Source organism: Enoplosus armatus, chromosome 16, assembly GCF_043641665.1.
Source record: "Enoplosus armatus isolate fEnoArm2 chromosome 16, fEnoArm2.hap1, whole genome shotgun sequence".
NCBI lineage: Eukaryota > Metazoa > Chordata > Actinopteri > Centrarchiformes > Enoplosidae > Enoplosus > Enoplosus armatus.
In genome coordinates this window covers 8560364-8583141 of record NC_092195.1, presented here as the reverse complement: position 1 = coordinate 8583141, position 22778 = coordinate 8560364, and the positions used below count along the sequence as shown (strand labels likewise).

General features: G+C 43.3%; 1 protein-coding gene across 1 annotated transcript; it reads right to left on the bottom strand.

Moving 5' to 3' along the window:
• Positions 1–2310: 2310 nt before the first annotated feature.
• pals2b (protein associated with LIN7 2, MAGUK p55 family member b) lies at positions 2311–22012 on the bottom strand. The gene is made up of 14 exons (XM_070921300.1): positions 21936–22012; positions 14975–15037; positions 12059–12316; positions 8619–8737; positions 7788–7940; positions 6350–6502; positions 5900–6127; positions 4925–5056; positions 4725–4821; positions 4342–4410; positions 4093–4254; positions 3786–3988; positions 3501–3629; positions 2311–2678 (listed from the first exon to the last, which is right to left on the bottom strand). Exons 3-14 carry the CDS (start codon positions 12189–12191, stop codon positions 2502–2504), a joined length of 1755 nt encoding a protein of 584 aa, XP_070777401.1. The 5' UTR covers positions 12192–12316; positions 14975–15037; positions 21936–22012; the 3' UTR covers positions 2311–2501.
• Positions 22013–22778: the final 766 nt, after the last annotated feature.

Genomic DNA, 22778 nt, shown 5'->3' with positions numbered 1-22778 from the left:
GATGACAGTAGCTCATGAGGTCCATCCACACACGTCATTTCAGAGCAGTGTTGCATAATGGCGACGTACATTTACCTGGAACATGGTAATTTAGGAAATTAGTTTGGGATTTTCCAGTTTAGCTGGGCATATTAGTAAGAGAGAACAACAAACATCTTTATTTTATGTTTTATAGTCTAGGCACTTTTGACGATCGCAAAGTCTAAAATGAATGTTAATCATATTATTGAACATTTTGCCTTACCCTTAGGTTCAGGGTCAGTTCACCCACATTACACATTTTCTCACTTACCACTCGTGGTCTGTAGCCATGCAGGAAGTGTTGGCTTAAACTGCCCAGGTCTTAAGGTATTTCTTGGATTTCTGCCACCACGTAAACACAATAGGTGTATTTCACAGAAGACACCTAGTGTCACTACTAACACCTGTGTATTTACTCCTATGACAAGTCAAGATGTCTGCTGTGGAAAAGGCCCATGGAGAGGAAGAGATTTTTTTTGTGGAGCTCAAAGCAAACCAACTTTTCCAGAAATAATGACCTAGTTACTCTGCGACAGTTTTCATTGGATCCATCCTCTACCGAAGAAACCAGCCTCAGAGTTGCATCTGTAATTCTCAGTTATTTTTCCACCACATTTCAAAGTCAAGATTCTGGTTTCAAAAATAAGTTTTTAAGGGCTGTTTTTTAAATACAAGCTGTTAAGGATGGGTGTCATTTGAAAACTTGTTATGGATAGCAAAAACATATTTTTGATACCTTCTTTAAATGACTTGTTACGCTTCAAAACTGTTTTTATTTGTAATAAGAAGAAATCTTCTCGAATGTTAAATATTACCTAAACACAAGCAGCCATACAGGGACTTATCTTAAACAAAATAGTCTTGAATTGGCAAAAATATTATTTAAATGGTGGACAATCTGAGTGAAGAATAACAAAAAATGACTACAAACCTGACGAGCATCAATTGCAGACTTTGGGTACTTGACCGTTTTCTACACTTTGTGCTGCGGACTAATCCAGCCTTATGTCAGTATTTGCCACTGATTAATCTTCTAAGGTATGCATTAAAATAATATAGATGTGATTTAAAAAAGAAACTATTTTGTGAGGTTTATTGAAGTTTATTTGTCATAACTTTGCTGATAAAAATGCAAAAACAAATCTGTAGACATGAGGTTGATGTGAAAACATTTCAACAGGCAGTAGGGCTGTTCTCTAAAGCGTGGCACAGATTGGCCTCAGGATTTTATATGTTACATATATATATATATATATATATATATATACTGTATATATATTATAAAGAATATCCATATATGGTCATTTATTAGGGTTTTAAATGAATTTTCCTGAAGTTCAAGACAGGTTTCAGAATAAATGAATGGCATTTTTTGATACATTAAACATTTATATTACGGCCTGTAGTTGACATACCAATCAGATGTAACATTTATGAATTTCAAACTTTATTTGGAGTATGATCAGGGCTTTGGCATACTGCAACACTCAAGATAAGGACCATAGGGAGGGAGTGGGTTTGTGCCACATTCACATATAGAAAACATTAACAAATTGGCTTATGTAGACAGTACAGATGACAGTCGATGACAACGTTGATGGTCATACTCCGGAGAGACAGACAGGCTGATAACAGGATCATTAAAAACAAATCAAAGGATCACATGTGACAGAACACTACAATCTAAAAATCACCACACTGATGAAAAACTAGTATAAGAACAAGACTAGCCAAAATCAACAGTCACAGACAGTGTTTGATCTTGAAAAAGTACATTATAAAGTTGCTTTTCTTTTACATACTGGAGGAGTTGTGCACAAACGGGCCTTTTAACCTCTTCATTTCTGCCCAGTTGGTCCCGTGGAGGACACTGATAGAAGAGTTTAGAGCCGGCTACTTAAAAACACTAAAACGATTAAATTGTATGGACGTGGAAATAAAACAGCTACACATGTTGCTCAGACATGGCAATGATTCGTGACACTGATGGGCTTCTTGGACAACGACTGCTCAAAGATCTTCTAATCCAGCTCCTTTGCTTGTCTTCATATCAGAGCACGGAGGGTGTTCAGAAATCCTGGATGTCCATGAAGAAAAACTGACAAAAAGACTTGAAATCAAGGGAAAGGACTACAAAGTAAGATGTGTTAACTACAACAATAAATTAATGCAAAAATATGGCCCAAGTAATGTGACCAGATTTTTTTGTTTCATTCTCACTGGAACTCCACATCGAATAGAAAGATCTTTCATAAAAAGTTATAAAATAAATAAGCACTCTTTCCCTTTGAGTTTTGAGTAGAAAAAAAGTTGCGCAGCGTGCAGGCCCAAGAGGAGAGAGGGCAATTAGAGAAGTATTTTTTCATTATTATTTAGTATCTCTGTCCTCTTCCCCTCTTCTTTGGCCTTTGTGGTCAGAAACACACACACATGCTGGTGGGTCAGTGTGACCCGCTCAGAATGGTCACCGTCACTGGTCCTTAGTACACCCAGTTCACCGGGACCCACTGGGGTTCACTGCACAGTTTGTCAACGGCGGCCTGTAACGTCTCGAAGGCCTTGTCCAGGTTGTCGTTGACGATGGTCAGGTCGAAGTAGTGGCTATAAGCCCTCTGGATCCGGGCGCTCTCATCCACTGTCTTCCTCAGATCCACGTCCTGCCAGCACACGCAGGACAGGTGAGTTGTGGAAGGATATACAAGTTATAGACGTCAGAATTACTGCTCAGAGGAATGAAGGAGTCAACGGCCAGGTGGGCAAATGAAGGCTGACTGAATAAATAAATGAATAAACAGCAGGTAGTGTCCATTATTTTGTCTCAGCAGTTTAATGTTCCACTACTTTGCATCAAAAGTATGGATGTCTGATCATGACAGTGAGGGAATGTAACCAAGTACATTTACACAAGTACTGTATTTAAGTACAGTTTTTATGTATTTGTATACTCACTTGGTCAATTATATACTACTTTATACTTTTGTGCCAGTTTGTTTCAGAAGATATTGTAAAGAAAATAATAATAAAAATAGCCCTCTAGATTAACATTTTACATAGAGAAATTATGATGGGGTTATGCTGTTGTTATGAAAAATCCATATTAATGTATCAATAGTAATGATAAATTATATAATGTATGGTAATACTGTTAATGTATCAGTAATAAGGATTCAACAATGTAATATGTAGTAATACTCTGAAAGGAGGAATTAAAGGAACAAGTGAAAGAGTACTTTTGCTTTCGATATTTTATGTAAACTGTACTACTACTTCTGATAGTTTTACTCAAATAAAACTTACAGTGTGGTATTACTAACTTGAAAGTTCACGTGATTAAGATGCCTCTCGGTCGCCGCCCCATGGGGGTATGGATATGATGTAGGAATGTATATTCAGGCGTTCATACGTCTGATTTTCTTTTTTTGGGTGGCTTAATGTGGGTAATGTAAGCACATCACCGCGCATGGGAGTCGTTAACCTACCGTGAGTTGCTTGGTGGTGATGCCTGCGTCCACCACAGCTTTGTGCATGCCCTTGAGAGTATCAAAATCTGGTGCTGCGATGAACACCACGTAAGGCATGAACTCCGCTGTTTTCAGTACCTTCAGAGCCTGAGGAGAGGAGAGACAGACTTCAGCACTTTAAAATCTTTCTCATTCCCCAGTCAACCTCTCATGTATATCATTTCAAGACACCTGATAACGCCACATGTTGTCTCTGACCCCCCAACATGTCTACACTTTAACCCTGTCTAAACCTCCCCTCACCTGTGGGTTGACATCCAGGATGCAGGTGCGTCCTGTGGACACCACCTCATGGATGGACTCGATCTTGGTGCCGTACAGGTTACCGTCATACTCCCCGTGCTCCAGGAACCGGCCGGCCTTCACGTCCACCTCCATCTCTGTCCTTGTAGTGAAGTGGTAGGAGTTGCCGTCCAGCTCATCATCACGGGGCCGCCGCGAAGTGTCTAACAATTATTTTTAATTACAATGCAAAACGTTAAATGTTTGTTCTCTTCCCTCCTTTTGTGTGTGTTGGGGTGTGACAGAATTTAGAAATACGGATACGTACATGGTATAGTGGTGCCAAAGCGTGTGGGATGGAGGACCATCAGTCGGTTCTTCAGGCTGCGTCGGCCCACGCCCTGAGCACCAATCAGAACCAGCGTCTTTCTCTGGAATGGAGGCACCTTTGCCACTTCTTCATAGATCTGCAGCTCATGTCTGTCAAACTCTGTTCAAACACAGGCACGATTATTAGCCAGTGAAAGAAAAAGGTACCAAACATAAAAAAAATCAACAGCATGAAAAGTCTTCTGACCTGCATTCTTGGCTGTCAGGTACATCATCTTCTTCTTCTTTTTTCCAGCTATGGTTCCACAAAGGATCCCTACAAAATAACATTTATGTGCTTGTATATCTGTGCTGTTACAGCATTTGGCCACAAGGGGGCAGGCGTGGACCATTTTCCAAGAGTTGGAAACATTGGCTAACCCAGTCCTGCTTGCCATTAATCAGTTTTCAGTGGTAAAAGTAATAAGTGACAAAAGGTCTGGCAGCAAACAAGTTGACAGACTTTTGGCCAATCCATCTTTTCAACCTCAGCATTGCTAAACAGAGAAACAGTCTCAGCTCTAACCAAAGCACAGTGTTTATTCAAAGGTCAGGTATCAACCCCACTGAGGAATGCACATACTAACATACCTGATCCATCAAAGTCTCGTGGGACAAAAGCTTTCCTCTTCTCTTCCAAGAACTGACTGGGTATCAGTCCCGTAGCCCCACCGACCACATGGCACGCCTGGCACAGATCACAGATCAGTCCAGTCAAGTCTTGAAATCTTTATGTTGCTGGGATTTTGAGTGACGGACACTCAAAGGAAATGAAAAGGATGAACGCTCACCTGCCACCAGTTGGGATCCTCTCTGTTGACAATCTGAAGGATGTCGCCTTTGTTGAAGGCCATCCCTGCCTCTCGACAGGGGATCAGGTTGTCATTGGCTGGGTTGTAGTCAAAGTATGGTCGCACATACACCTGTGACCAACACATGCACAGTTTTGAGTCTTTTCAGGCATTAATTCATACTTATTTGTGGGTTTGAGGTCATAGGAAAGTTTGCTTAAAATAAGAAAGGGTCATGAGGTTGTGGACGCAGCACGCTGACATACACTAACTAGAAAAACAAAAGAGACTCAGCATGCTGTCTCACACACTGACACAGTGACGGTGGCTCATTCACACCCATTACATCCTACGCCCCGCACTGCACCCGACAACAGCTGCTCACGCTGCGCCAACAGGGGAGGCTTTTGCCAGGGAGGGTAAGTGCTCTGGCCGGCGTATTAGATTAAACAAGCAGCCAGAGGAAGCAATAAAACAAGCCAGTAAAATATACTGTGCAGCGCGCCCTGAGCCACGGAGCAGGATGTGATTTTGCATTATGTCTCATTCCGTTTTACTGCTATTCATTCAATTAAGCCTTTTAAGCATTTGTGCACAATATCTCATCTTCTTTTTTTTTTACTCAGTCGCCATAACTGAGTAAAAACAAGTGGTGCAGCACATGAGGGAAAATATCTAAAAATATCAAAAATTACTGTACTTTCCATGTGAGGGAGCATGAGATTACAGGAAGCATGCGCATGTGTGTGTGTGTGTGTGTGTGCAAGAGACAGAAACAGCTAGTGTGACCTAGATAGCATGTGGAGTGTTATTAATAGGGCTCCCAGGGTTCACATTCCTGCGCAGGGGATTGTGGGAGGGCGGTAGGACAGATCACCAGCCCTGTACCACTGCCCAACATCTGCCACTCATTACATAAGTGTGCGTGCTTGTGTTTACATTATCATCTCATTTGACATTGCTGTGTGTGTTCACCTGTGGAGGTGCAGGAGCGTCTCGGTAGCTCGGCAGTATTTTCAGCGTGATCCCTCCGCTGCAGTCTTTGAGCATCTCCTGCAGCTCGGTGGGGTTGTTGCCGACGTCCTTCCCGTTCACTTCCTTGATGATGTCGCCCACGTGGAGCAGACCCTGCCTGTCAATCATGCCGCCGTGAAGGATTCTAGCGATGACCAGGTCATCTTTCTCCACGCGAAATGTCACGCCCTGAGAGGACAGAGAGAGCAGGGTGATGTTTGTCTTCAGCTGAAACACACTCCGTTTCACTCACCTTCACCCACTATCCTACTGTTCTGACATCTACTCACACCCTTAATGATTCATTTAATCATGTGCTCAAGCACTCCCCTCCAGCAATGTCCACACACACACACACACACACACATACACACACATGGTGACACACTCAGACTGTCTTGCTCTGCTCACCAGTGGCTCTCCGGCCTTCTTTCGAATGCCAATCATGCGCACAGCATCGGCCTGCATCAGAGCGCTGTTCACCGCCGCATCATTGGCCGTCTCAGTCGGAGGCGGGACTTCGTAGCACTTGGAAGCCACCATGTCGTGTGCCTCCAAAAGAGACTGAAAGAAAAAAAATAACAAAAGTTACCCCAAATCTCACTAGATTTTTATGGGAATTTAAATAATGTATGAACACTCTCAAACGTATAAACACAAAAAAAAAAGTAATAAAACTGTCAACTCTTTAAAGTTAAATATTGTTATTATTATTTATTTAATTCATATTCTTGTTTCTTTGTAACCCATTATGATGAGTCTATGTCTATATTTTAGTATTTAGCCATTTAGCCAAATTGTCACTTGTGGCCACATTGGATGATGTTTCACAAAAGTTAAAATGCCGTCAACAAAACTGCAACTTAAGGTTATAAAGCAAAAGTGAGCAGATAGCTGCATAATGTAGAACATGTCGACAGGTAGAATGGTAAAGTACTAATTTGCAATGCTGCAGCATCTGTAACAGTTTGTTTATCATGTGTCTTCTGGGTTTGATTTTCAAAAAATGTTTAAATGTGAACACTAAGCTGTTTAAACACTAAAGTAGGACGTCCTGGATGCACCTAAATTGTTGCTAAAAAACCCTCAAAACTAATAATCTAATGGCTCAAATCCCAAATATGGATTACCACCAAAATCTAATCAATTAATTCTTGGTTTGCTGACTATCCATCCACCAGCTTTCATCCAAGCCTTTTTTTTAGATGCACCACTTTTAAAAATATCTTTCTAACTTTTGGACAGACAATTTCTTGGTGAAGAAAACAAGTCTGTAAACTCAGCATTTGTGATGTGATATCCGTTTCCCTCATTCCCTCTCTCTTTTCTGCCCAACCTGTCTCTCCCTCCCTCCCTGTCCCTCTCTCTCTCTCTCTCTCTCTCTCTCTCTCTCTCAGTAGGTCAAAAGGGTCTTATCCTTCAGCTTACAGCACAAAGGGCTCCGATTGGTGCAGAGGCTTCGCTGGCGCTCAGAAGTCTAACTCCTATTGGTCCAGCCTGTGTAAAGCCCCTGGTAGGTCCAAGGATAAAAGATTAATGTTCTACTGATGCATGAGGAAGGGATCCAAAACATCAGTTTGTGCTACTGTACCTACAGTCAAAACATTACAACTCTGAGTTTAAGGTTCACTGTACTATAATCATTTGAACACTTAGACAATGTCAATGAGCGGTGTTAAATGCAAAGAAGTTGCAAAAATATTGGATAAAAAGTGGTTCAAAATAGTGTCAACTGGCAACTGTACATTACTTCACAAACTGAGTTAAGATTCAATCCACTAGCAGGACAATCACGTCCAACCATCATGTCTGTTTTTACCTTTACCTGTGTGTGTACGCTCCGACTCACCTGGAAGTGTGGCTCCTTGAGGATCCTGGACAGCTCGGCCGCGCTGTCGTCTTTAACCTTGAGATTGCTGATGTCGCCCAGGATCTCCGTCACCAGCTCCACATTGTTGTCCTGCACCGCCTCCAGCTTCACTTCCTCCAGCTGCTCGTGAGCCTGGAGGAGACAGAGAAGGTCAGGGAGGGCAGATGTGTGGAGGGACGGTAGTTGTGATTCTGTGTGTTATGTTAGTATCTATTCATGTCATGTGGATGAATGAAACTGACTTTTGCCGTGTGATAGTGGTTGCTGTCATTCTACATATTAGGCAAGAACTCATTTGCTGTGATCATTTTGCTCAAAAAGCAAGCTGTCTGCCTTATGTTACAATGTTAAACATCAGAGGATTATTTGTTCATGTTTAGTCAACTGTCATCTTTACAAGTTTCAGCCCTGCAGGGAGCAGCTGAATGACAACAGCCTGTCTGGCAGGAGCAGTACAGCTGTCCTCTAACTGAACTCATCTCACACTAGACTTCCTACAGCAGTGAAGATGTGTGTTAGAGCAAACAGTTTGTGAGCAGAGACGCTGCAATACATGCACCGTAGGTAAAAAAAGGTACAGCAGTGTAAAGCTGCATCACTTGGTTACTGTCAGTATGTCTGCATTTGTACAATTCCTCTGTGAGCAGATGCACTCAGCACTATGTGTTAGTCAAAGCCTTACTGTTCTCCAGTACCTCAGCCACAGCAAGCAAAGCACTGCTGGGAGCAGGGAGGGTGAGGGGGGGCTCGGAGGTGGCCAGCGGTTAGTGTGCTCGCTGCCGCTCACCCCGAGCTATGTGTGTGTGCTACCTTAGCCAGGGAGCGTACAATGGGACTTTCCATGATGCCACGCAGGAAGAGCAGGTCGATGTCTTTGGCGCCCGTAGAGGTGGGAAGCTCACCCAGATTATCCAACACCTGCTGCATGGCTGGATGGACGGGGCGAGGGACAAAGGTGCAGACATAGACAGAGAGAGAGAGAGAGAGAGAGATAAGAAGAGTTAGCCAGGCGTGAAAGTCACACAAAGCATAAACACATGCATACTTAACTGCAGCAGCTGGGAGGGAGAGAAGTACACACTGAAACCAGTACCAGTTGCAAAACTAGGTCTGTATTGGCCATGTTTGCAGTCCATTCACTCTCTTCATACAAAGTTCTGTACATCACTCACGCAACCAGGCCCCCAAAAATGTCAAATTAAAGCTCCATCTGGAGGTACAGTGGTCCGTTCAGATCGAGCACGAGTGCACATGTTCAGTTTGTAAAAAGCTAAAGTCCAGTGATAAATCTAAACCCACATATAATTTGTACATGCTGAGGCACAAAATCTCCCAGGATTCAAATATTCTCAGTTGTTAGAAAGAATCGTAACAAATGAACTCTGTTGAGTCTTTTATTCTGTGCACACAAACAGAGAGAGGTAGGGGAGAGGTAGGTATCAGCCAGCTAACGCCCTAACGACAGGGTCTTAAAGCCCATGTAAGCCCATTTAAGACAGTTAAAGCCCTGGGAACGTGTGTGTGTGTGAGTGTGTGTTCCTCTGTGTCATTATACACTTATGTGGGTAGTAAACATGTCCAGTCAGCACTCGTATACAGTTGATTCACTCTGTGAGTTCTCTGTATTTTGCTCTACTAGCATATTATCATCTTTAACCTTGACACGTGTTCCAAGTCATAAAGTCAGCCCCAAAATGATGAAATACTGCTGGTGTTTGACGTGCGTACTTTAAAATGTTAATCAACTTTCCCTTACAAAAAAAAGCACATACGGGGAAGACCATTTCACATGTGATCATTTCACACACCAGTATATGTGGTTTTTGGACGTAGACTGTAAGACATAATGTATCACATGTGATTAAGACATATCCTCACGTGTGAAATATGAATTTAACATTTGCTTCTTTTGTAAGGTTTGGGTCGTATTTTCCTCCAAAATGAATCTATTTCTGTATTTTTGATTTCTGGTTTCTGGTTTGTAGCTCAAAAAATGTTAAACAGTTAAACTAGAGCTTGACAATGTCATTCTTTATTATTCATCATACATACATAAGTCACACAGCTGCATGATTAAGAAGGAGGAGGAGAGGGAGATTGGTGAAAATACAGTTTATCTCACAATGATACTAAGACCTCGCACTGGCTTGATAACCACAGTGCACAGGCAGACTGCATAAACAGCAGGCTCCATGCAAAAACAAACTTTAAATATTTATGATCCGCTTAAAGAAGGACAAAAAGGGGAGGGAGGTTAACAACTGCACTGCAGACTATCAAACCTGTATATCCATAATATATTTACTGCCTGACAATACAGAAGTCAATTCAGATATATAGTAATGTATGAACAGGGTATTCAGTTCCTGTGGGGACCCCACACTATGTTTCACAAGCCAGAATAAACACAAAGTCTCAGAGCAGAGCTGTAATTGTAGTAAACACATCCACACACACATACCATGTGCAAACACATAAACTAGCATCAAACCACCATCTTGATTGCGCTACACTCACTCACAACCACTCACAGTTAGCCATGGTTCAACCTCCGGATATTTGGAGAATAATGTGTTTTCAAACTTCAAAAAAGTGCAATCCTGCCCTGTTTTTTGTTTAAGAAAGAAAGAGCATGCATGAGAGATATCCAACAAAGACTCGTCCAATGTTAAAACTGACCTCACAAACATAATTGAACACATCTGACAACAAAACCTCAAAAATACATAAACCAACACAAAACACACACACAGCTGGATCCTGCCGATCCGCGTTTTTGTGCTCTGTGTGTTGACCTTTACCCTCTTGGTCAGCTCTGTGTCACTGTGTCCTTGGACCACAGGAATGTTTGCTCTTCCCGGCCCCCCGCCCCCCCTCTGCCACGTGTACTTGTGTGTACATTGCTCATTCCAAAAAGCAACCTCGAGATGTTTTTCTATCCAGTGAGAAATTGGAGATGAGCAAAAGCCTCCTGCCTAAAGTCTCTATAATCCTATGAAATATGGAGATACAACCACCTACCAGCCTCTCGCTAAGCCTGGCCTGAAGAAGTTGTAAAAGCTAAGAGATTACAGCGCTGGACAGTTACAATGGAGAGTTTTTTTCCCCAGTTGGTTCATTCATCTACATAATGAATCATCCTGCTTACCTGCACTTAATTCCTCCCTCTGTGGCACTCTGGTTTATCTGCAGTCTCTCTCACCATCTAACCACCGCCTCTGTATATGTACACCTACCAGCGCTGTGTGCGGTGAATGCCAATGCAGAGACTCCCTGCTTAAGAATTCCTAACTCAGTTTCTCAAGGAAAGCAACACAGATCCCACGAGAAAAGACCTGGCAACCTGTATTATTATGTGTTATTACTATTTTTTAGCTCACAAGTTGGAGACCAGAGGAGCAGCTTGCCTGCTCTGTCACAAAAGTAACATCACCCATAACAAAATATATTTCAGTGTATTTTTTCGGCAGTGCAGGTTAAGGACTGAACCGCCTCCAGGGAAAACAGGCGACTCTCACAGCGAGAAGTGAATCAAACCAGGGGCATGTGGAAAGATTGTAGACTAGCTAAACTGATTTGAAAAAATACAAATTACATTTTGATTAGAAAAAAAAAAAATATATATATATATATATATATATATTGAGTCAGTTGAGTATATGCAAACTAGCTAGTTAGCTATGGGGCTGAGAAGTCCAAACAGTTATCTAAAACTAAGCTAATGGATAAACGGTTGAAATTGTTGGATACAACTTTAAGCTAATGGATGAACAGTTGCAGTAGTTAGCTAAAAGTAATGGATAAATGGCTGAAATAGCTACCTAATTAACAGGTAAAATAGCTAAAAGTCATAGTTGAATGGTTGAACTAGTTAGCTAAAAGTAACAAGCAGTTGAAACAGCTGAAAAGGCACGGATAAATGGTTGAAATGTCCAAGTGGTAGAAGAACAAATGCAAACATGACCAAACCAACCTGAACATCAATAGTGTTACTTAACATCTAGTTTAAAATCAATTTAAATGAACACTTTTGGAACATGACGATGGAGGGGTACTGAAGTTCACCTGACAGGGCTGTGGGGATACATCAGACAATAAAGGCTCTAAAGGAACCACTTCACTCTGTAGGAGTTACCTCACAAACAATACTGCCTTCTGATTATACATTTTTCATAAAAACCCTGCCACTACAGTGTCCCTCTGTTCATCTAAATATGTGACACGCCACCTCTTCCTCCTCCTTTCCTCACCTCCAGACGTATCTGGCTCCTGGGTGGACTGCACGGCCGGGGCCCCCTCCACGCCAGGCTGTCCCGGGGGCGTCATCTCCTCCTCCTCCTCCCGTACCCCATTGGGACAGGCATCCTCCATAGCTGTGACCATCGCCAAGCCCTCCTTCTTCCTCCCTGCTGCCACAAGTATGCTAAGGCTAACCACTAGTAAACCACCAGCAGTTCTGCAACTATGTCTTCTGTCCTCCAATCGTCTTGTCTGGCACTGCTGACCCGCTATACTCCCAAAAACAGAGAGAGAGAGTACAGAGGAGAGAGAGAGAGAGAGAGAGAGAGAGAGAGAGAGAGAGAGAGAGAGAGAGAGAGAGAGAGAGAGGGGGGATTGAGGACAGAGAATGAGAGAAGCAAAGAGACACAAAGAGAACGACAATAGAGTGGGATTAAGATCAGGGGATATTAAGAGACAAGGAGGGAAAGAGGAGCAGAGAGGAGGAGGAGGATGAGGAGAGATGAGGGGGAGAAATTCAAGAAGAAGGGAAGAGGCTGATGACTGACAAGTTCAGAAAGGCAGGCATGAAAAGAGACAGAGAGTGGTAGAAAGCTGGATCGCATACACAGATGTGGACATGCGTTCAATGCTTGTCAGTCCCCTCCCACCCACTCTTTAATACCTTCCCTTCCTAACCCCCCCCCCCCCTCTGCTGATAACACACACACATAATCCCACAATCCTTTCCTGCTGTTGAGGGCTTGCTTGAGCACCCCTCCTCTTGTTTCCCCGACCCCACCCAAAGTCGAGTTGCCCCCTCTTGTCGAAACACACACACATACACATACACACACACACACACACACACACACACACACACTCTTGAATGTGTCATTATGTAAGTAATCTTACATAAGTAAGTGTTACTGAAGGGGGCCTGACCCTACATTCCCATTCTTTTCCTCCGTCTTTCTCTCATTCACTCGCTGCAGCAATGTGCAGAAACTCTCAGCGTGTGCAGAATGTGCTCGTACGTATTCCCTCAGCGGTCGTCCACCTCCTTAAAGCAGCATGTGTCAGCCTAATGGGAGCTTTTTCTCTCCTTCATTTTTTCTTTGGTCTCCCTTCCTACTTAAATTAATGTGCCCTTACCACCTTACATCTCACAAAGTCAGAAGACACGAGGTGCTGACTGGATTATGCACATTTTGGGGCTGCAAATTAAGCTGCTTCACACCTGAGTTTAAATACTTTTGGGAAAGATACTGCCAAACGTTCTTAGTAGGAACCTTGGTTCAACATTTCTACAGTACAGCCGAAGCTGGTGGGAGTATCATTAGTTTTGTGGGTTTTTGATCATAAACCAATACACTGGACAAATTAAAATTTTGATGATGGTGCTAGATGAAAAGTCAGAGGATCACCAAAGTTATTAAAATTCTTCCGGCTATCACATTTTGTACAAATCCAGCAGTAGGTGTTGAGATATTTCACTGGATAATTGAGAAATTTGACCTGCTGGTGGCACAGGATAAAAAGTCAGGGAATCACCAAATTCTTTAGGATTCATCCTCTGGGAACAATGAATGGCAGTACAAAATTTCATGGCCATCCATAAAATTGATGGGCCGACTGACTGAAGGACCAACATTGCCATCACAAGAGTTGCACCGCTTGCATGGCTAAAAACCAAGAAGCCAAATAAAGTTGAGTGCTCTCGCTGCAATATAACATAACACAACCAAACTACAGAAGCTCAGCAGAATGTTTTTGGTTGTCCTGTGATTTGGTTGGTTGGCTGTCAAGATGCAAAAAGGCAGCCAATACAGCCCAGTGTTAAGAGTCATCTAAAACAGGCTCCTCCCCGTCAGCACCCATCAAGTCCCTCCCACGGCGGCACAGCTATGCAAGGAGCAGATCTGTGGGCTTTAATCCGCCCCGCCTCTCCCTCCACCCTTCCACCCAGAGTCAACCCCTCCCCCAACCCGGGAAATGGGATTTTAATCCGGCCACGAAAGCATGGGATTACAGAATCTCTCTCTCCTTCTCGCACCATATCCAGCGTTCAAACATCTCTACACGGCTAACAGCATGATACACTGTCTGGTTTGCCAATGGTTTGCTGACGTACTGACGTTGGCCTGCTGAAATGGCCTTTAGCAACCACCGCCTCCGACCCACGTGTGAAAGGAAGCAAGAGATTGTCCCTTTGGACATCAATACAGTGTTACAATGTATTTATTATACATAAATAAAGCTAAGTGCTTTCTGTTGTCTTCAAAACAAAGCATCATGGGAAGTCAACACAGATTTTAAGAAAATAATTGATCACCAAGCTCCAAGTCTATAATGAGCAAAGTAAGATTGTGCTATGTTATATTAATATAATTTGTTAATTATTCAGCAATAAGCCAAATTATGTTTATGAAGAGCACTGAGTGAAAGCACATTTCTAAAGGCAAGTGAAGCCTGCATGTGGTGACTCATGGAGACAAAGTCTGACAAATATACTTTTACCTGCACTGACAAAAATATAATGGTACCCAACAACGCCCAATAATGTAACAGATGTGCTTTCTGCCAGTCATGTAATGTCGGGTAGGATTCATTCCAGTAAATTAATATATAAAGATTTTTTTTATCTAAAAACTGAGACTTCAATTTCACAGTTTTAGATTAATATTAGCATGGATCTTTAAGTACAGAGGAAGTATTATCAACCGTGTAATCCACATGGACATATAAACACATGCGGGGAAAAAACAGCTGCTTCCTTACTTCCTTAAAAAAATGAGGTTTTTTTTTAAGTGCAGCACATCTTTGCTTCAAAGACTGGCAGTCCTCCCACTGAACTGACAAAATCATGTCAGTATGCAGAAAACATTTTCCTAAATGTCTCCAGCGTGTCAGTACTGAGGAAGAGGCGGCGAGGAAGTTGTGTTTACCTGTGGCAGTCGGTGTAGCCCAACCCCAGTCCTACTGGCTGCTCATCAGTCAACTGTGAAGACCTGGAGAGAGAGAGAGAGAGAGAGAGAGAGAGAGATGTGTGAACGTTTGTGAGACTCGTCCTTATGAGGCAACGATATTCAGTCCTACTCTCATTCCTGCACACCAGTTTTCATCATTCCTCACACACACTTGCTTGAGCATTCAGATACATACTTGTGCTTATCCCTCACATACACTCAATGACTCCTTCGTTTTCCGCGGTGGATTATCTGTTTCATCTATCTATGTCATCCCTTGTCTCTTGCGAGATCGGAGTCTCGTCTGCAGACTGAGGCCGTTGTTTGTTCAGAGCGATGCACAGAGTCATCCAGGACAATTCATTGTCCTCGGCTATTCAAGGATGCCTGCATCATCAGCTGGCACAGTGCCGGCAACGTAGTAAATGGCCACTATTCTCCGAAAGTAATGACAAAGCAGTATGCATTCATTCCCAGAAAGACTCTCCTCTCACTTGCAGACTTGCACTCCTTTTATATGTGTATCATGTAGAACCAGATCTGTGTATAAGAGGATCAATAATATTAGCTGTTACTAGCTTATCAAAGATATATCTATATCATTGTAGGTGTTTGCTGATATGCAAATGCGGTACACAATGCAGGAGTCAGTGCTTTAGGTCACTGAGAAAGTCATTGTTGCAGCTAGACTGAATCAGCCAGGCTGATATATCGACCGTTATTAGCTTATTGAAGATATATCGCTTTCTGTGTATATGTTGGCCGTTAAGTAAGTAAGTAGAAACTGCAGCACAGAAATGCCAAACTAATGTCACCATTGCATAATTTGTCCACCCGAGCGCTCTGAAGTAAAATGTCAACTGTAAAATACGCCATGTATCTTGGTCACAATGATTAAAAAAACAAATCTGAGGGATTCATGTCAAGATTGTTTGTGTTTATGCTTAAAATAAATATTATTGGCCAAAATATTGTAATCAGATTTTTCATTTAATGTATCGGAATCAAACATCCAGTTTTGGTCTTCCTATATTACGTTGTTTAGCAGATATATTTAAAGTACTCTGCAGGACCTGAGTCAACAGAAACTGGAACTGATGGATCCTTGCTTGCTGATGTGCGTTTACGTGCCAACATAAAATATTATCAGCCAAAAATCATTATCTGAATTAGGTGACAAAAAAACTCAAATCAAGGTCTATTTAGTTTTGAAACTTTTGACTTTCATCACAGTGCTAGAGGTGGTCAAACCCATTGTAAGTTTTACCATCTACAGTTCTTTGACATCTGAGCAAGCTACGTCTGCTGATGAAGACTGTGAAAGATGATTGAAAGCTTCCAAACAAGCAAGTAAATGGTACTTGAGTTGAGATTCTGTCAAGCTCAACTAATCAGAATTAAGTATTGGTATCTGCATTAGCCCCAAAATCAATTTTCAATCTCAAAATGTATTTCCATACTTCTTCTACTCTGGTTTTTATTCATAGGGAAGGACCTGCTCCTCTGCAACAACCCAAAAACCCCACTGTACAATGTTTAAAATATCATCTGTCTAATAGAACCGCAAAGTCTGCCAGCGCCTAACCCATTCATGCTGCTCTGAATAGCCATTGTGAAATGGACCATTACAAAATGCAAGCCAGCGAAAAAACAATGAAATAGTGTGATTACAAATAACGGATGCCTGCAATATCCCATAAAACAATAGATTATCACTCTTGCTCGCTTCATTTCGTTCATCCTCTTTCTCTTCCCCTCTATTTCTCTCCCCCCCCCCCCCCCCCGAGGACAGGAAGGACAGTGAGGCTGCTGCAAAGACTGTCCTATAAAAATTACAGCTGTACCTGCTCACTCTGGTAAAACAGTGTGTAAAAGCATCCGCTAAATGTCCTAAAATATTTCCCTCTGTTGGTGTACTTTCACAGACACACTCAGGAGGAGATCCACTTAACCTTTGACCTTAAGCTCCTCTCATGGGTCATGCCAACCCAGTCTCATGTGCCAAACATGTACAAGGTGATTACAACACACAGAGGAAGTCTACTGATCCCTGGTTTGCTATTATCCCTTTTTGCTGTACTGGGGCCCTTTCACCCATCATGCTAGAGCTAATTGGTCCTTTATTGTGTGAGAAAAAGAGAGAGGAAGAGAGAGAGAGAGCGAGAGGTCGATTCATTACGCAACACAGATTACAATCAGGCCCGGCACGCTCATTGGAAGTGAAAGATATCCCTTGGAAGAATGTTAATGGACGCAGAGCCGCCGCAGCAGTTCCTCGCCAACTCATCCGCACCACGGAGCTGGAGCCGGGCTGGGCCAATCAAAGGTCCAACCAAAGGTCCGAGCAGGGAGGGAGGGAGCGAATAGGGGAGGTGAATCTCTGAGCAGAAGATGGGAAGGGGCACAACTTGATTTTAGAAGAATGTATAAAAATGGGCAGTGGGAGTGGGAGAATATCAGAGGAGTTAGAGAGAAGATTCAGAGCAGGAGAATAAGTGGTAGATAAAAGGCACATTAGGAGTCCTGAAGGGGAGGAGAAAGAGAGAAGAAGCCTTACAGATTAGACAGAGTTGTGGGAAAAGCCTCTCAAGGCTTGGCAGGATAAGAGGAGGAGAGGGAACAGAGTCTTGAGAGAGAAAAGGGTAATGGGAGTGGTCGTCAAATTCAAACACCTTCCTAATCTGTTTCACTGTTTCTAGAAACTGCCAGGTAACTCTAGTTCCTCTTGTGATAGCTGCACCAAATGACAATCTTTTTGTATCTGAAAGTCCATGAATGCTTTCTGAGAATTTGCTTTACATAGAGAGTTTGTGTGCGCATGTATTTAAATGCAAAAGCCAGGTCATCTCAAGGACTAGGAACTGGGTTACATCAAACAATTACATTTTTCACTGGCTAGCTATCATTGATTTAAACTCTGAGCATGCACTGGACTCGGGACTCCCTAATGTCCTTTTATCACCATCACTGTCTGGAGTGAAAATTACAGGAAGTGGTCATCTGTGATCCCGGCTGCCATTGGTTGGTGCGTGGGGAAGGATGGGACAAAAACAAAAGCCCTCTGAGTGCCCCCTGGTTGCCAAGCACTCAGATGATGGACAGCTCATGGAAGGGGGATTATGAGGGATCAGAGGGTTTGTTTTTGTACAAAACATCCTTGCTGCCTCACACATGTAAACGTGTGTGTGTGTGCGTGCATATGCACGCTATTAAAAGCACAGACAAACATCAGCAGGCTGTGTGGTTTTAATTCCTCCAGTTCGAGTCACGCTAGCAGGAAATCTCACTCTACCTCCAACTCAGTGTCTCACTGAGCACATTTTGTGAATTTATAGTCTCGGATGGAGTGCAACGCCACATCCCTTGGAGTCATGAAACACAAATACACACACAGAGTTGAGCCCATAAGGCATACATCCTGGAGAGCCCATTCAGTCCGTGTCTATATATTTTCTCCACCTCTATTCTCTGACTGACAAAAACTTACTCTCTGCCCTCCTGTGCATTGCAGAGCCAGGGGGCACAGAGCAGCCGTCACTCTCAGTTCCTCTCAATGACTCGAGAATCACAAAAGAGGCTCGTGATCTCTGTCCTCCCTAAGAGCCCAGATGTCACTTCATTGGCTGACTGCAGGGGTAGCAAAGAGCAATTACTGAACTTTCCTGAGCAGTGAGCTGCCGCGCTCCCACTGTATGGCACCAGTATGGTAGTGAGTGTTAGAGGGGCGCAAGGAAACAGTGTGTAACTGTGGACCTACATGTGTGTAATGACTGGCTATTCATTTAACCACCCCCCACCCCCCATAACCAACCCCATCCTGTCCTGCCTCGCACCCATCACCCTCTGCCTCCAGACAAACCCTATGTAGGTCACTCCATGTGTTAACACAGCCACTCAATAAGAGGATTACTCTGCTGCCCCCAAGATGGCCATCTTAGCAGATCAATATCTGCCCAATATTTACCATAAGCATGTTTTCCAACCAATCATCCTATTATTGCAGCTGTTGATGCAGCTGTCTATAGACCGTTGATGAAATCAGCTCAATGTTGTCTCCAAATCCACCACAAATGATGCGAATGCAGCTTTCTGCTGATTCATGCTTACCTCTCCTCTTCACCTGACACTGCAATCTAAATCTCCACCTTTTGACACAAAGGCATCAATTGTTGCATCACTGCACTTTTCCCTGCATCGCCAGGAATGACCTCATTCTCCTCCTCGCTGATGTTCCAGCTGGTGGGATGTCTGCGCTTTGCCACGCTCAGTATGATATAATTACACGGCCGTCCGCAGCTCGTCAAAACCCCCTTCGGCATTGAACGTGCAGTGATCTTAATAATGAGCACCCCGTGACATAATCTAACCCGCCACATGGCCGAGCCTGCTTCTTCTCAGTCTCTCCCCCTTCCCAGCCTCCTGTTACTGATCATTAGTGTTAAGGAAAAGAAGGAGGGAGGGGGGATGTTGAAGTGATGCAACAGCCCTTAACATGACTGCCAAATTTAAAAAATGAGAAAATGTTGTGTGATGTTGGACGGTGAAAACTGGATGTGAGAAGAGAGAGCGAGGAAGAGATAAGGAAAAGAAATTAAGTGTCAAATGACTTTACCCAGCGTGTTTGCCTTCTTCTGCGTTCGTCTTGTCGTATTTTCAAATATTGGCAAGAATTACAAACACTTGCACCTACTTCATCAAACAAGACCTATACTGTGGTGTTAAACTGGCTGGAGCTGCTCCAGTACTAAAGAATGCGACTTGGAGCTGGTATACTCGCACAATGACCTTAAATAATTTTGTTGCAGATGAGTTTTCAGCAGAAAGTATGCTGGTTATCTCACATGCGTGCTAATTCTGTCACCTTTCCCATCTTTATCAGTCTGTTGTCTGTGGAGTTTTATAAATGTTGCATCACAAATTCAACATTTCTGTCTTTATTTAGACGATTTAAGACAAAAGTTTTGCATAAAACTAAACTGTCTTGTGCTACATGCCCCTTTAAGGCCTTAGTGATGGATGAAATCTGGTGAATCAGCAACTATAAGCTGCAGCAAAAAACCATGCCAAAGACATTTGCCTTGAAGCAACTCTTACACAAAGTCCATTCCAAAATAATGTTCCTCTCTGTACAGGGTTGTCTTTTAGTTTCTTTCTTGACAGGGATGCAATTAACTCATGGTAGCTGTTATGGGGTCAGTTATGTGTTAACTATAGGGAGGTGCAGAGCAGGGAGGGTTGATTGTAGGTGTGTACATAACAACCCTCTGATAAATGTGTTGTTCATAGCTGGGAGGTTTGAGTCACTCCCGTCCAGTGTGTGTGTGTGTGTGTGTGTGTGTGTGTGTGTGTGTCCCTGTCTTTTGTTCTACCCCTTCCTCTTTTTTCCTGTACCATCTCTCCCATAGCCATGTATTAATAATGGAAGAGTAGAAGCTTCTGAGCGATGGATTTGGTCTCTGAATGACTCACTGACAACTCTCATATGTTTCAATCACTGGCAGCACGTGTTTAACTTGAAATTCATGTTTCATGTTCCTGCTGACGGGAAGGGATATGAAGAGGGCTGAGAATTCCAACTCTGTGCTTTATCCCACCTACTTCAGCAGAACAATAAAGGTCATCCTGACTCAAATGTCTTACTGGATGTCCCTGCCCAGGGACTGCAGATTTACTCTAATGCACTAAACGGTCTCGTCTCCTTCCCTTCCTCCTTTTGTTCCTCCTATTAGATTCAACAAATCTGATTAGGTCTGATTACAATTGCAAGGAAGAGGGGAAGACCCATAAACTCTAGTTTAGATACAACAAGGTCCATGCTAGCCCTCTCAGTGGTCTAGTGGCCTATATAGCCCCTCCCAGGAAGGATCCCCAAGGATGTTGCGTATGTGCATGGGCTTCCCCCATCACGTGCGCGAGGCTAAACTGCTTATAAACCTTGCCAAGTGACCCTGTGCTCCTCTGAGCAAGGAAGTCCCAAGATTCATTGAGAGCTGCAGTCTGTTGTGATATGGAAGTGGTTTCATGTTTCGATTAAGTGCCCACATAAAGTGGGTTTGACATCATGTTAGTGCATTATTATTCGATGGCGCACTCATACATCTCAGTGGAGACAAAAAATAAAAATCAATAGGACCGTCTGGCTGCGCCTCCGGTCGGCCAGCCAACCTGTGCCAAGCCGCCGGTCCCCTTCTCCGTTTTCAGTCAGCATCAGCTCCATGCAAACAAAGCTCTGTTGATATTAGGTGTGAAAGTTTTTCTAGACAACAACATGAGAGAGAATGTTCTACCTGGTGCAGATACGGCCGTGTATGACTTGACGTTATAGTAAAAGCGCCCTGTGTCTTCTCTCAAGCCCACCACCCTTTGCTGAGAGATGTTGCAGTCTTTCATTTCGGGACGGCACCAACCTCTTCATCCTGTCAGCACTATAACCTGCATCTCTGCCCTCACATCTTCCCAGTCATGGATCGACGCCACAGTTCTGACGCACGGCCACATCCGTGCGCCACATCCGTGCGTTTGAACCGTGCGCCAGATCCGTGCCAAACGCCTTGCGCCGTTTTGGCTGACCAGACAACTGTACATTCACACCGATCTCGCCTCACGTGCGGCCATTTTTTGTTACCCATCCGAGCCTTTGTGGCTTGCGCACACTTATGACCAGGCTACAGCCCATCCGCTGTATCCTTCCTCATGATATGCGGGAAAAGAGAAAGGACGCGTCCGTCTCTACAATAGACGCCCAACGCAAACTGATATGTGTCTGAATAAAGCTTGTTCTCACAGCAGAGCGGGCTCTGTAGGGGGGCAAACCTCCCCTTCTGTCAAACTCTACTGCACCTCAAACACGGCAAAGTGTCTTTGTCTCCCATTTGAATGCCACGGGATGAATGAATTCAAAAGCCTCACATCACAAATACGATCACGAGCCGTGACTTACCTGTGAATCGTGCGTGTGAGTTCGCGGTAGTCCACCGACCGTCCCGGTTGGACATTCAGGCCCCCCTCAGCTGTCTGTCCTGGTCCCGCAGAAGACTACCAGAGAGCACGACGCCAATCAGACAGACACGCCCCGCCTCCTCTCCTGACGTCATACAACATCGACCAATGGCAGCGGAGGTACAACCCTCGATAAAGCGAATACATTGAAGCGTGTAGTATTTTCTTTCTATCACAATATCACACACTCGTCCATTCACATAAATACATTTTAGCATCATTTCAAAAGCGCCATGTTGCTTATGGACATTAAAGTCAAAAGGCTCCCACGCAAAGTATAGACTATGAAGCTATCATAAATGGCTACTATCATAAACTATAGGCCTATTTTAAAAAGTATATTTTGTTTTTATTTTGATTGTTTAGGCTACTCATTTTGACAACAAGTAGCCTACAGCTACACAAAATTCACTCTTGAGTAACATAAACGTGCTAGTAAATTATACAGCCTAACGTTAATATATTGTACGTTAATTCATGTATTGACACACTAAACAATAGTTAGCCTAGCCATAGTCATTTATGGCCTACAACGTTTTTACCAGACTCCATGTAGTGTTCCAAGTCATTGTTCATCTCCTTTTATCTCCTCTACACAGAGAACCGACGCCTTTAGCGAGGGGGATTACTAAGGGGGGCAGAGAGTGATGAAGTCTTCAATTCATGGTTCAGTGTCGAGCAAGTGTTACTACCTTACTAATGGTTGAATTGGTTCCACACTTAGGGTAAAATGTTGCCACCACCACATGAATACCAAGAAGTCACCGGGGCCCCCCTCTGCACG

Bases quoted from the DNA above. Each gene is read 5' to 3' on its own strand.
- pals2b (XM_070921300.1), bottom strand. From the start codon at position 12,191: ATGGTCACAGCTATGGAGGATGCCTGTCCCAATGGGGTACGGGAGGAG. The intron at 4,411-4,724 runs GTATGTTAGTAT...GTTATTTTGTAG, and splicing joins ACGAGACTTTGATGGATCAG to GGATCCTTTGTGGAACCATA. The intron at 3,630-3,785 runs GTGAGGGGAGGT...TCCTCTCCTCAG, and splicing joins TCCTGGATGTCAACCCACAG to GCTCTGAAGGTACTGAAAAC.